Source organism: Ursus arctos, unplaced genomic scaffold, assembly GCF_023065955.2.
Source record: "Ursus arctos isolate Adak ecotype North America unplaced genomic scaffold, UrsArc2.0 scaffold_3, whole genome shotgun sequence".
Classification (NCBI taxonomy): domain Eukaryota; kingdom Metazoa; phylum Chordata; class Mammalia; order Carnivora; family Ursidae; genus Ursus; species Ursus arctos.
In genome coordinates, this window is record NW_026622985.1 from 51,418,478 (window position 1) to 51,431,898 (window position 13,421).

General features: G+C 44.4%; 2 protein-coding genes across 2 annotated transcripts in view; one reads left to right on the plus strand and one right to left on the minus strand.

Annotated features, from left to right (window-relative positions):
• The window catches only part of TOMM7 (translocase of outer mitochondrial membrane 7), a 153,470-nt gene that overhangs the window by 75,285 nt on the left and 64,764 nt on the right, over positions 1–13,421 (minus strand). The window lies entirely within an intron of this gene.
• Positions 3,971–10,768, plus strand: IL6 (interleukin 6). Its single transcript, XM_026507422.4, has 5 exons — positions 3,971–4,129; positions 4,295–4,482; positions 5,589–5,702; positions 6,422–6,568; positions 7,775–10,768. The coding sequence occupies exons 1-5, from the start codon at positions 4,024–4,026 to the stop codon at positions 7,940–7,942; spliced, it is 723 nt and encodes a 240-aa protein (XP_026363207.3). The 5' UTR covers positions 3,971–4,023; the 3' UTR covers positions 7,943–10,768.

Below are 13,421 nucleotides of genomic sequence, written 5' to 3' on the forward strand. Positions count from 1 at the left end.
AGGTTCCCATTTGTCCTGCCTCTCTTGGTCTCAGCTGCCAGTCACTTCAAATCAGCTATGGTGCAATCCAGCAATTGAGGTTATTAATTAATAAATGCTGACAGCATTACCTTTCCTGGTCATTTGTACATATTAAAATATGATGCATAAGTTCTCCAAGTGGAAGATCTGGTGAGATCCAGAGAAAGGAAGCTGTCATGGTGGAGTTACAGATGTTGCATTAGTGCTTTGGAGCAAAAAAGAGCCCATTTCTCCCACAAGCAAATGCCAGCCCAAGGCATTGATACTAACATAGATCTTAGAGGCTCACAATGTGCAAGGTGGCAGACAGTATCCTCCAATCTCCCCATACATGTGCATTCCCATCCCCACAAGTCAGACCCCCTCACCCTAAAGGGCCACTTTCAAGACTTTGAACAATGATGATGGCCACGGACAGGCAAGGCTGGGGGCTTCTGTCATAAAAACACTTGGCAGAAAGCCTTGGAAATAGTGTAGGAGAAAAACACAAGCTGGGATCAGTATCCAGATTGAGAGACCAGGCTTGGGGATCTTAATGTTCTCAAAAAAGAGGAGAAACCACTTTTTCTCTTCATTTTCCACATTTGCCAAAAGGCATTTTCAACAAAACACAGAATCTCATTTCTTCAGAGGAAAAATAACTGGGAGACCAGCTGATCACTGGAACAGCGGCCTGGCTCATTCATAGCAGGCAGGACCACATTTGGGATGAGAGAGCTGAGCTGAAGGAGCTCTCCAAGGCAGGGACCCTGAGTTCAGAATGTTAAAAGATCAAGCGTTTCCTGAGGCGTTACTGATGAAGGATAGTTGGAAGGCAGGCAGGCAGGGACAAGGGGCCCCCGCCCTAAGAGGAAACCACCCTTAAAAGGATCTAATACTATCCTGGAAGGAGCCTTCCACCCTTTCCCATGTGATAAGTAGATGACAAAAACCTGATAGGATGACAGGCACAGGGAGGGTTAATCAGATTAAAACAGCCTGCTAACAAGCCCATAAAAACCCCTACACTTAGAAACTCCAGGGGCAACTCTCTCGGGTCCCCTCCCTCTTTGGGAGCTTTGTGCCATCACTCCATAGACCTTGCTTTGCTGCCCACCACTCTGCCTGGTCTACCTCTTCATTCTTTGAAGCAGCGTGACCAAGAATAGTAGGCACCGGAGAAAATCCTGTAACATTACTATGTACCAGGGATTTTTCACACTTCATCTTTCAGTGTTCACAACAGCGATATGGGAAAAACTGCTATTATCCCAGTTTTATTAGATGAGCAAACAAGGGCACAGATCCTTGGGCGAACTTAGCCAAGATCATACAGCCAGTGTCAGAGCTGGGCTTTAAACTCATGCTGTACAACTCAAAAGCCTGTGCTCTAAGATGTGGAGAACTGCCCGCGTGGCATCCACGCAGTGGGAAATTATAGTGTGTGTATATTTATGTACAAATGTGAATGCATGTGGGTACAGTATATAAACCAATCATGTAAATCCAGAGGTGTGTACCTAGGTAGCCAAGAAAACCTTACCCAGATTAGGGTAATGGAGATTTAGTTGAAAATACTGTGGGTCAGGGACGCTTGGGTGGCAAAGTTGTTTAAGCATCTGACTCTTGATTTCAGCTCAGTCATGATCTCAGCATCCTGAGATCAAGCCCCATGTGGGGCTCCCCACTCAGTGGGGAGTCTGCTTGAGATTCTCCCTCTCCCTTTCTCTCTGCCCCTCCCCCTGCTCTCTCTCAATCACACAAGGGCGCACACACGCTCTCGCTCTATCTCTCAAATAAAATAAGTAACATCTTAAAAAAAAAAAGAAGAAGAAGAAAAAGAAAATACTGTGGGTCAGGGGCTACCTCTAAGGACAGGAGCTGGAAAGGAAGGAGATTTACTTTTCCCTGTATGTCTTGATGTCCTATTTGAACATTTTATCATGATACGTGTACTTCCTACTTTAAAACCTTTTATCTTTTCAAAGATTTTGTTAATTAATTAATTTGACAGAGAAAGAGAGCACAAGCAGGGGGAGTGGGACAGGGAGAAGCAGGCTCCCCACTAAGTAGGAACCCAACACGGGGCTCAATCCAGGACCCTGAGATTATGACCTGAGCCAAAGGCAGATACTTAACCAACTGAGCCACCTAGGAGCCCCTTTAAAAACTTTTAATTGGAAAGAAAAATCTGTATGTTGTTGAGTCACTAAGTATTTGAAATTTACTGAGTAATATTTTCTAAAACATAGATATCTGAGAACAAGCAATCCCACACCACAGAGGCCTATTGCATGCATCACAGGGGGGCGAGCAGAGGTGGCTTCATTCAGTTCAGGAGAGAGGACTCGGCTGGGGGTGTCTAGGTTGCTCAAGACCTAAGAAGAGTAAGAGCGAAAACATTCACCCATCCTCTCCCATTTTCATTTTCAAACAAAAAACCCCACTACAGCCACAGGACCTGCCTCCGTTTAGAAAGTCAGTGAAAGAATGGATGACCTCACTTTCCCCAACAGGCAAGTCCTAAAGTGTTGTTCACAAAACAAAACTTGAGCAAATCAGTTCATATTTTAAATACCCTAGCAGAGGTCCTTGTTTTCACAATCCTGATGAGATCTTTGCAAACCAAAGGAGCTGATCATGATAACACAGTGTTTCGTAAATCTTTCTTCTTTCTTTTCTTTTCTTTTCCTTTTTTTTTTTTTTTTTTTCTGATGCTGTACAAGGGTCCTAGTTTCAGCCTGGAGCCAATCTTCTGAGCTGCCTGGGTGTCTGGGAGACTGGTAGGGCAGCTTGGTCTAGAGCCCATTTGCATGAGACCAAGGACCCTCCTGCAGGAGACGTCATTATAAGGGCAGAGGGAACTGTACAAGCTGTGCAGGCTCAACCCAATAAGAAAACCTGGGGCAGGCGTGATTCAGAACCTCAGAGCCTTGTCTGTGTTAGCAAATTTCTTCCCAGCTGCCTCTGAACTCAAGACAAGTCATACAGCAGAAGGGAGCTATGAACACAAGCTCTAGAAAATGTCACAAGGTCCTTCTTTGACATCCCATCAAAGAGGTAAGCGGTATTCTCTCCACTTCTGCCCTGAACCAAGTGGGTCTCGCTAACTGGAGGTCTCCAGCAGAGACAATACCCTGGGCGCCTCAGGGTTCCCCCTCAGGAGCAAGATCACCCTGTGGCCAGCAGTGGGGACAGTGCCAGCAGGACAAGGCAAACCCCTTGGCACAGAGATCCAAGTCTTCAGTGGGGGCCCCAGGAAGAGAGCAGGGCTGAGGCTGACCTGGCTGAAGTGGGCTGGAAGAGGTGGGAAAGAAATTGGCAGATGCCACATGGTGGCACAAAGGAGTCGTGCACGTGAGCATGGCACACGGTGCCTGGAGGCTCCCGGGGACAACTGTGCGAGATTTGGGGGGCAGTCAGGCCATCTGCAACAGCTGGGCGCGGAGACAGCCAGGAAAGGGAAGTCCTGCAGATGGCTCCTAGTGGCATCTTACTTGTAACCCCAGCCGAGTGGGCTGTGTTGCGGTCTGAGGAAGCTGAGGTCAAAACATCTTAGGTTTTTACAAATATGAATTAACTGGAATACTAAACCCTAGTCTGTTAAACTGGTAATTAAAGTATTTTTTTAATCATAGTCAGCCTTAGCTTCTCGCCCTGCCTGCCCCCCCCAAACTTCGTGCTTGACTTCAGCTTTACTTTCCCTCTTAAGACATGCCAAAATGCTGAGTCACTAAAAAATAAATAAATAAATAAGTAGATTTAAAAAAATAAAAAAGCAGAAAAGAAAGTAAAGGAAGAGTGATCCTGCTTCTTAGCGCTAGCTGTCGTAATGACCTAAGCGGCACTTTTTCCCCCTGGTTGTGATTCCTGTGATGCTAAAGGACGTCACATTGCACAATCTTAATAAGGTTTCCAATCAGCCCCACCCGCTCTGGCCCCACCCCCACCCTCCAACAAAGATTTATCAAATGTGGGATTTTCCCATGAGTCTCAATATTAGAGTCTCAACCCCCAATAAATATGAGACTGGGGATGTCTGAGGCTCATTCTGCCCTCGAGCCCACCAGGAACGAAAGAGAGCTCCATCTGCCCTCCAGGACCCCAGCTATGAACTCCCTCTCCACAAGTAAGTGAAGGAAATCCCTAGCCCTGGAGCCGCCTGGCAGCCGGGCCTGGCCAAGGGAGGGGTGTGTGTTGGCTGGGAGGGCTGGCAGGCGGCCAGCAGCCAGAAGCACAGCTCCCCCAGCTGTGCAGTTTGCTCACTGGCTGCTCTCCCTTGCCTCCGGCACAGGCGCCTTCAGTCCAGTTGCCTTCTCCCTGGGGCTGCTCCTGGTGATGGCTACTGCTTTCCCTACCCCGGGACACCTGGGAAGAGATTCCAAAGATGAGGCCACCTCAAATAGACCACCACTCATCTCTGCAGACAAAATGGAAATCATTAAATACATCCTCGGCAGAATCTCTGCACTGAAAAAGGAGGTGGGTAGGCTCAACTGAGGGGTATAAAGGGCCTGTGTGGGCATTCATCTCCTGGCCCCTGGATGTGGACAAGGGCCCTGCACTGGGAGGTCTTTGCTGGGTTCCGGGGCAGTACAGATTTCAGACCGAAGGGGCAGACTTTGCTGTACTTCTCTTCTGCTGCTGGTCTCAGGGAGTTCCTTTCCCTCCTGGAAATTATACAATGGGGCTGAAATCCATGCCCCCTGGCCCATTCCCAGCTCCATACTTGGCATGAGCTGGACCTCACTGTCTCTCAGGACTTCCTTATCCCTAACCAAAAAAATAGGGTCTATCAATCTTCTTTGTGTCTTTTGGACTTTGGAAGGATTAACCAAGTGCCACCTGAAATAAATGTTGAGCTTCTCAGGACAGTCACAGGACTTTTAGGTTATGGAAGTTCAGTGGTTAGGGACTCCCTAGAGTCCTTCCGGCATATAAGATGCATATGTGATAGCCCACCCAAATGGCAAAATCATAGGTAGGTTGCAGCAGCTCCAAAGCTTTAAAGGTAAGATAGTTTGGCTCTGTTTGGTGGAAAGGAAATAACACAGGAGAGAGTATTGGGAGCCCTGAACCAAATCTCATTCTGGTTCTGCTGAACCAGCTTTGTGATCTTTGGCAAATTCCCTACCATCTCTGGGCCCCCTCTGTAAAATCATGAAATTGAACTAGATGATCTCATAGGTCCTTCTAGCTGGAACATTATATAGCTCAAATTATGTTCACCCAATTATCGTCAAAATTGCTGTTACTTATCAAGTACCTACTATGAGCCACACATTTTACATAAATATTGTCTCATCTTCACAAAAAAAAAAAAAACTTATAAGGGAGGAGTTTCATTATCCCCAATTTGAAGAGATAGGGACACAGACTCAGGATAGGTAACAGGTGTGAAGTCATAGGTGAGCCCAGCATTGAACCCAAGTGTGCCCACCTTCACTAGACCTTGCCTGCCTGGATGCTAATGCAGTGTGACTTCACTTTCCTAGAGAACTTCCTGCCGTGGTAAAACACGAATCGGCCCTCTAGTGGTGTTTGCTTTAGGGGCACTTATATGTAACAGTTCGGTTATTCCTTCCCAGATGTGTGACAAGTATAACAAGTGTGAAGACAGCAAGGAGGCACTGGCAGAAAACAACTTACATCTTCCAAAACTGGCAGAAAAGGACGGATGCTTCCAATCTGGGTTCAATCAGGTATGAACATATCACATTTACTTTTAGCTACTCCTTTGTCAAAAGTTCTCCCTCTTACATGCAGTGTCTGTATACATATAGACAAGTCAGAAAACAAAGAAGGGGATCAATGTAAAGAACATATGTAAATTTCATGAGGAGTCCAACTTAAATCTTTCTAAAGGCAACTTATTTTTGAATGGCATGGTTAGAGATAGCCCTTCAGTGTTGGGATTTTCACAACTGCCAAACATTAGAAGCCTCAGCAGGTTTAGCTAATTCACCCTGGATAAGGTGGTCCTTTTCCTCCTTGGCTGCCCTTAACAGGATCCAGTTCTGCCCTCCCCGTAGAGGTCATTCTCTACGCCCTTCTCCTTCCAGACAGTGGGATACGCTGAACTGACTTCAGAACAGTCCATAAAAAGAGGTTTCAGCCCAATATTGACAAGGGCAGAAGTACAGCCAGAAGGGAGAATATTAAGGGGAGAATCAGAGAAGGACCCCCTTGCCAAATTCCAGCATCTATCAGGCTTCGGGTAAAACTGATTAAGTGATGTCTCTGTCCAGATATTTAAAAAGGGGCCATCTGAGACTGTCTGATTTCTCAAAATATAATGCTCAGAAGTGTTTGAAGTTCCCTGGAAGGGCAGGGGGAGAAGTTGCTGACTTGCAGCAATTTTAACTTTTAAAATTGATTATATTTTCCTAGTAATAACTGATTTTCCCATCTTTCCTCTTAGGACACCTGCCTGACAAGAATCGCTACCGGTCTTCTGGAGTTTCAGGTACACCTGAAATACCTCCAGGCCAACTATGAAGGTGATAAGGAAAATGCCAACTCTGTGTACTTCAGTACCAAAGTCCTGCTCCAGATGCTGATGGAAAAGGTGGGCATTTCCTCATCCCCATCCCCTCCCTTGGTGTGAGGAAGAGAGGCTCAAAGAAAGGAACCTAGACGACTTGGGAGTGCAAAGCCAATTCAAGAGATAGCCACATGTAAAGGAAAGGATCGAAGAAATATTTCCTGATAGCTAAAACCGTTTTTTTTTTTTTTTAACCTTTTGGCTCCCTTCTGCAAAAGACATCATTAACTGTATTTAAAATTATACTAAATGAGGTGGATTTTAACACCAGCTTCTACTAGAATAGCTTAAGAAATAGGAAAACAAATCTGCAGAGCCCGAATGAAGCACACCCAATCCTGCTCAGTGATCCATAATAAAAAAGAACAGAGAGCACAAAGATGATTTTAATATTTTAATTATTGCCAAATGATACTCTTGTCATTGTGGTCATTTCAACTCTTTCCCCCTACTTTTTGCCAGAAGAGTTAGTGCAGAGAAATGGTGAAAGGCTGGAAGAGCAGGTACCAAAGGCTTTGGTCACTACCAGCTAGCCATTCAAATGCCACAGAATGGAGGCCTGAGGGCAACAGTGTGTGGATGAGCTGACCAAAGCACAATGAGAAGGTCCCTAGATAGAGAAGCAGGCTGCCACTGCCTTTCCTGGCTGTTTGCCTTAAACCAGTGCTCTCCCCCCTTTAAAATGCACACCAAACCTCCAGAGATCTTGTCACAGGGCAGAGTCTGATCAGCAGGTCTGGGGTGAGACCTGATTCACATCCCTAACAAGCTTCAGGTGCTGCCAATGCTGCAGTGCTCTAGAAGCACACTTTGGAGGTGCGAGGCCTCCCACAATTACCTAGACTCATGTCAGTGGGTCTGTGGAAAGGTGTTTCCTGTCCTCCTTATACCATTAGATCAGTGGGCCCTCAGCAGACGCCAGCTGGATGGGGCTGTGTTTCAGGCACTGTTTAGCATAAGGGGAGACAAGATACCACGGCTGCCCTCGATGCTCGTGGTCTAACAGAGATAGAGCAACGAAGGGGTGATTAGAATTCAGTTGCCATGAAAGGCCTGCACACAGGGTGGGCTCGGGTGGGCTCAGAGGAGAGGCACCTCACCCTACCAGGCAGCTGCAGGTAGTCTCCTTCAACCCGAATTTGAATGTCTTCCCACAGCCCAGAGCATCCCTCCACTGCAGAGGACCCGTTCGATATTTAAATAGTTCTTTTTGTTTTCTTTTTGCCTCAGGTAAAGAATCAGGATGAAGTGACCACCCCAGACCCCACCACAGACACCGGCCTGCAGGCTATCCTGAAGTCGCAGGACAAGTGGCTGAAGCAAACAACAATTCACCTCATCCTGCGGAACCTTGAGGATTTCCTGCAGTTCAGCCTGAGGGCAGTGCGGGTCATGTAGCCTGGGGAATCTGAGATTGCTGTAGTTCATGGGCATTCCTTTCTCTGGTCAGAAACCTGTCCACTGGGCACATAACTTATGTTGTTCTCTGTGAAGAACTAAAAGTATGAGCGTTAGGACACTATTTTAATTATTTTTAATTTATTGATATTTAAATATGTGATGTTGAGTTAATTTATATAATAGATATTTATATTTTTATGAAGTGCCACTTGAAAAAATATTTTATGTATTCATCTTGAAAAAGTTAACGTAAAATGCTATGCAGCTTGAATATCCTCGATGTTTTGGAGCCAGGTCATTTCTTGGAATGTGTAGGTTTACCTCAAATACATGGCTAACTTATGCATATTTTTAAAAGAAATATTTATATTGTATTTATATAATGTTTAAATTGTTTTTATACCAATAAACACCTTTCTAAAAAAAAAATCAGCCAATTAAGCCTCTGTGTGTCCCATGAAGTTCTTAACATAAACAACTTTCTGTCCCCAGCACCACTACGAGTCAAAAAGAGCTACAAGCCTCCGGGGAAAGATAGAATGGAGCTCCTACTGCATGGCAGGCACGTGCTGTACACATTGCATCTATGATATTTAATCCCCGCCTTCGTACACTCTTTTATGGAGGTGGGAGAGTAAGGGATTTCCCCAAGTCACCCAGGTGGAAGGTCAGGCATAGGCCCAGATTTTAAATCCGGGTCTAATTGCCTCCGGGGTACCTACTCTCAACCTTTAGGTCCCACTGCTTCCCAGGAAACCTTTTCAAAGATGTACAAAATTCCAACATGTTAATACAGGGAACACATTTAAAGATGTGATCAGAAGCCTTTGAAATGACATAACCACTTGTATAAGACCTAGCGATGTGCACTTCCAAACAATAACTGAAAGTTCTTCCTCCCCCACTTGGTTCCTTCAACATTACACATACCTGTCTATCATAGCACCTACCACATTGCACCACGTGGCATTTCTTTCCAGTCAGCCTTCTTTCTTCAAGAAGGCAGACTCTACTATATTCATCTTTGCATCCGGAGCCCATTGCCTAGAACTTGAACGTAGGAGGCCCCAGTAAACATTTGTTAAATGAAGAAACCATATACATAGATGATCAAACATAAGACACTTCAATTTGGGGGGGACATATACTGTTGGTCAATGAATGGAGAAATTACAAATACTGTGTCTCTATGTATCTTCATCTTCAAGAAAAATAGCAAGTTAGGAAGAAACATTCTAAGAGCTAGAGGAGGCAATGAATAGTCAATATATACATATCTACATCCATTTCCTTTCCCACCAGCAATATTCTTCGTGGTAAGAGAGGCAATCTGAGTAACCACACACGGCCCCTCTATCCCACCTCAACACTGTGCTCGGAATTTGGTAAAGATCTTTCTGCCCCAGCAATATGAAAGTTCTGTCCTCAGTCTGGTCACCATACACTTCGTCCTCCAGGGGAAGAATTCTGCTGAGCAAGAGAATGTCCACCGAAGTAAGAGCTGTGAGGAGCCCAGCAAGAAAAGAGCCACATATTCTGATTTCTAGGAACCATGCATCAATGACAATGGGTTTCCCAAAGTGGGAGCCAAATCAAAGGACAAAGAGAAATAGCAGTTGACCAATGCATCCATTCCTCAAACAAAAATGTGTTGAGCCCATATATAAGTCAGGCAATGCTGGGATGCAGAGATGAACGAGCTAGACACAGCCCCAGCCAGCCCTCACATGGCATGGAAGAGAGATATTGAACAAAGAATGCAAAGTGTGAGGAGATTTACAAAAGAGAAATGTGAGATCTACTGAGAACCTATACGGGGACGAGGGGGGCACCAATAGCAGGGAAACCTAAGCCTGGGGAGGGTACTCATGGAGTCTTAATTGAGGGAGAGGTTTGGACTGAGCTGTAGAAGATATGTAGGAGTTAGGCTAAGATGGGTGGGAAGAGCACTCCTGACAAAGGGAACATCATGTGCAAAAGGCTGAATCAACAAAGAATTGGTTAAGACAATGAGAATTACATTATGTCCAGTGCATAAAAAACAAGAAGGAGGGTAGCTGAGAGATTGGGGAGGGAGGCTGGGACCAGATCATGGACGGCATCAGAAGCAATATGTGAGGAGAAGGTATTGACACATTTTAAGTAGTAGAAGGACATATGAGATTTACATTTTAATATGATCATTCAAGTTGCAGTATGGAGAATGGATAGGAAAGGGTCTGAAAGAGGATTCTGGAAGAACATCATTAGTCCAGGGGAGAGATGACAATATCCTGAATTAGGCTGGTGTTAATGGCTAGAAAAGAGAAGATGGTGGCAGCCATCCGCAAAGGATAGCTAGGAGCTAGTTCAGTAGGATTTGGTGATTGCTGACCAAGATTCAGGAATCACAGAGGCCACCAAGGCTTTGAGAAAGGAAAGAAGTAGGGATTAGATGGAGGAGTCAGACACAAAGAATTTTGTATTTCAGAGTTTTCATTTACTCATTTATTCAAATGCTCTCTGAGCATTTGTGATGTGCCAGACTCTCTGCTAGACCCTGAGGATATAATGATGAATCAAACAGACTAGGTTTCTGTTCTCAAGAAGCTTACAGTCTAGAGAAAATAATTCAAAGAAATAACTGCCATATGCTAAGTGCTAAGAAATAACTGCTGTATGCTAAGAGACGAATTGTGTCCCCTAAAAAGATTTGTTGAGGCCTTAACCCCTAGTACCTGTAAATGTGAGCTTACTTGGAAATAAGATTTTTGCAGATGTAATCAAGATAAGATGAGGTCATTAGGGTGGGCCTTATAAAAAGAGAAGAGACACACAGGGGAGAAGTCCATGCAAAGGGAAGCAGATATTGGAGGGATGAATCTGCAAACCAAGGATTACCGAAATCAGAAGGCAGGAAAAGACAAGAAGCTCTCCTAAAGTCTTCAGAAAGAGCATGGCCCTACTCAGACCTTGATTTTTAGACATCTGGCTTCCAGAACAGCGAAAGAATAAATTCCTGTTGTTTCAAGCCACCCAGTTTGTGATAATTTGTTATAAAAGCCCTAGGAAACTAACACAGCTACCAGGGGCAGCACACAGTCAACAGGAGAGCCGAAAGTAGAGGGTTTGGGAAAGGCTTCCCAGAAGAAAATGACATTTAAGCTTTATTCACCCACATAAAGCCCAGCTCTGAAGGATGCAGGGAGGTTCATGTTCACCATTGGGGGAAAATGGACAATGGGAGATTGAAAATACAAGAAGATTCAGAGAAGTGATGAAGGTGAAACTGAAGGTAAGAGTTCAAAGCAAGAAGTGAGAGGCAACAATCCATAAGAGGGAGAGCCGAGAGGAAGGCAGTGGTCCAGAGTCCACTTCTAATAAAACTTCTAAGTTTCCGATGGGTTAAGAATGGAAAGGATAGGATGAACCAATCCACATGCTTGAAGAATAGACTAATATTAATAATGATAATAGAAGTGTCACTGAGCCAACTTACTGTGTGCCACGCATGGTTCAATGTATCTACTACTTCAGAGACACACACGTTAACCAAAGGAGCAGGGAGTCTAAGCAACTTGTGTAAAGTCGCGAAGTGTGTAAATTCCATAGCAGACTTTCCATTATCCTTTCAAATCTATTCTCCACTTCTCCAGAGTAACAGAGTTTGAATTGGACTTGTGGCTCCCCATCCAGGGGCTACATTTTCCATTCTCCTTTGCAGGAAGGTGTGACTATGCTGGGAAACACACGGCTCATTAGAAAAGCCTGCTTGTAAGCTTGGCCCTTGGCTGGCATCTGGAAACTTGACTGGTAAACACTTCCCTACATCAATCTAAAACTTTCCCTAATGGTAAGAGTGCCTAAACTGTACAAACCATATGGTTTATACTAACCACCTGCTTTCCTTCTGAGAATATGAAATTTTAATATGTGCAAAGCAGAGGATACCCCAATAAAAACTATGGGCATTGACTTGTTAATCAATTTCCCCGGTAGACACGTGTTGTCACAACTCATTGCTGGAGGAATTAAGCACAGCCTGTGTGACTCCCCTGGGAGAAGACTCTTGGAAGTCTGTGCCTGATTTCCTCCGAAATTCACCCCATGTGTCTCTTCCCTTTGCTGAGTTTGCATTACATCCTTTTGCTGTAATAAATCACAACCATGAGTATGAGTCCCGTGACTCATTCACACTGAGTCCTGTGAGCCCTCCCTAGTAAATCACTGAACCCGAGGGTAGCGCTGGGAAACCCCGACAGAGTGGCTAAGTTTTTATCAAGGAAACGTAAGTAGAATTGATGTTGTAATTTTACTTTCACTTGCCAAAAAATATATTACTTGCCCTCCATTTCTAGTGTTTCACCCTTCTGTGGATTAGAAACAAACGTTATAGTGAATCAGCTTCAATCTTGCTGAACAGAGTAATATCCATAGCTGTAATGTCCAATGTGGTAGACAGTAACCACCAGTGTGCATTTAATTTTAAATTCTCTAAAATTATATAAAGTTAAAAATTAAGGACTCCAACTTCACACTATGATAATATGTGTGAAGTAGTAGATATAATGATAACTTCACATACATGCTAATGGCTATGATATTGGACAGTGCAAATTTCCATCATTGCAGACATTTCTACTGGACCGTCCTGCCTTAGAGGGTTAGTGCAGCAAAGAGATGAACGGAACCTTGATCACTAAATGACCTCACAGAGCTCAATAGACTCACCTACCTGGACCAACAATTACTGGACTGTTAGATGATAAGGAAACATATATCTATTTTAAGCAACTATATTTTAGGATATCTTCTTACAGCAGCTTACCCTATACTCTAACGTAGCTCCTGATTTATTTATTTTTTTTAAGATTATATTTATTTATTTATTTGACAGAGAGAGAAGCAGTGAGAGAGGGAACACAAGCAGGGGGAGTGGGAGAGGGAGAAGCAGGCTTCCTGCTGAGGAGGGAGCCCGGTGTGGGGCTCAATCCCAGGACCCTGAGCAGGAAGCCCAACATGGGGCTCGATCCCAGGACCCAGGATGATCCTGACCTGAGCTGAAGGCAGACGCTTAACGACTGAGCCACCCGGGCGCCCCTCCTGATTTATTCTTAACCAAGGATGAAAAACAGTATGAAGCAAAGTAACTGTGCAGGACAGGAGCAGATTCAGAATACCTAAGTAGCACAGCTTCCCTTGGTACGCAGGTCCTTAATCAGTTAACATGCCAGTTGGTAACATTGTCCATATGGGATAGAGTCTGGATCCCAAAAGCTCAATCCTTGCTCTATCATTGCCCTTTTGTATTACCATTCGGGAAGAACTTAGACAAACAATCTATGTACTTCCTCCTAATGTAAGCATATAGTGCTATAAATTTCCCTGTCAGTACTGCTTTAACTTTGTCCCACAAAATTTCATATGCTGTATTTCCATTTTCATTCAGTTCAGTGTATTTTTTTTTTATTTCTCTTGAGAGTTCTTTGACCCACGG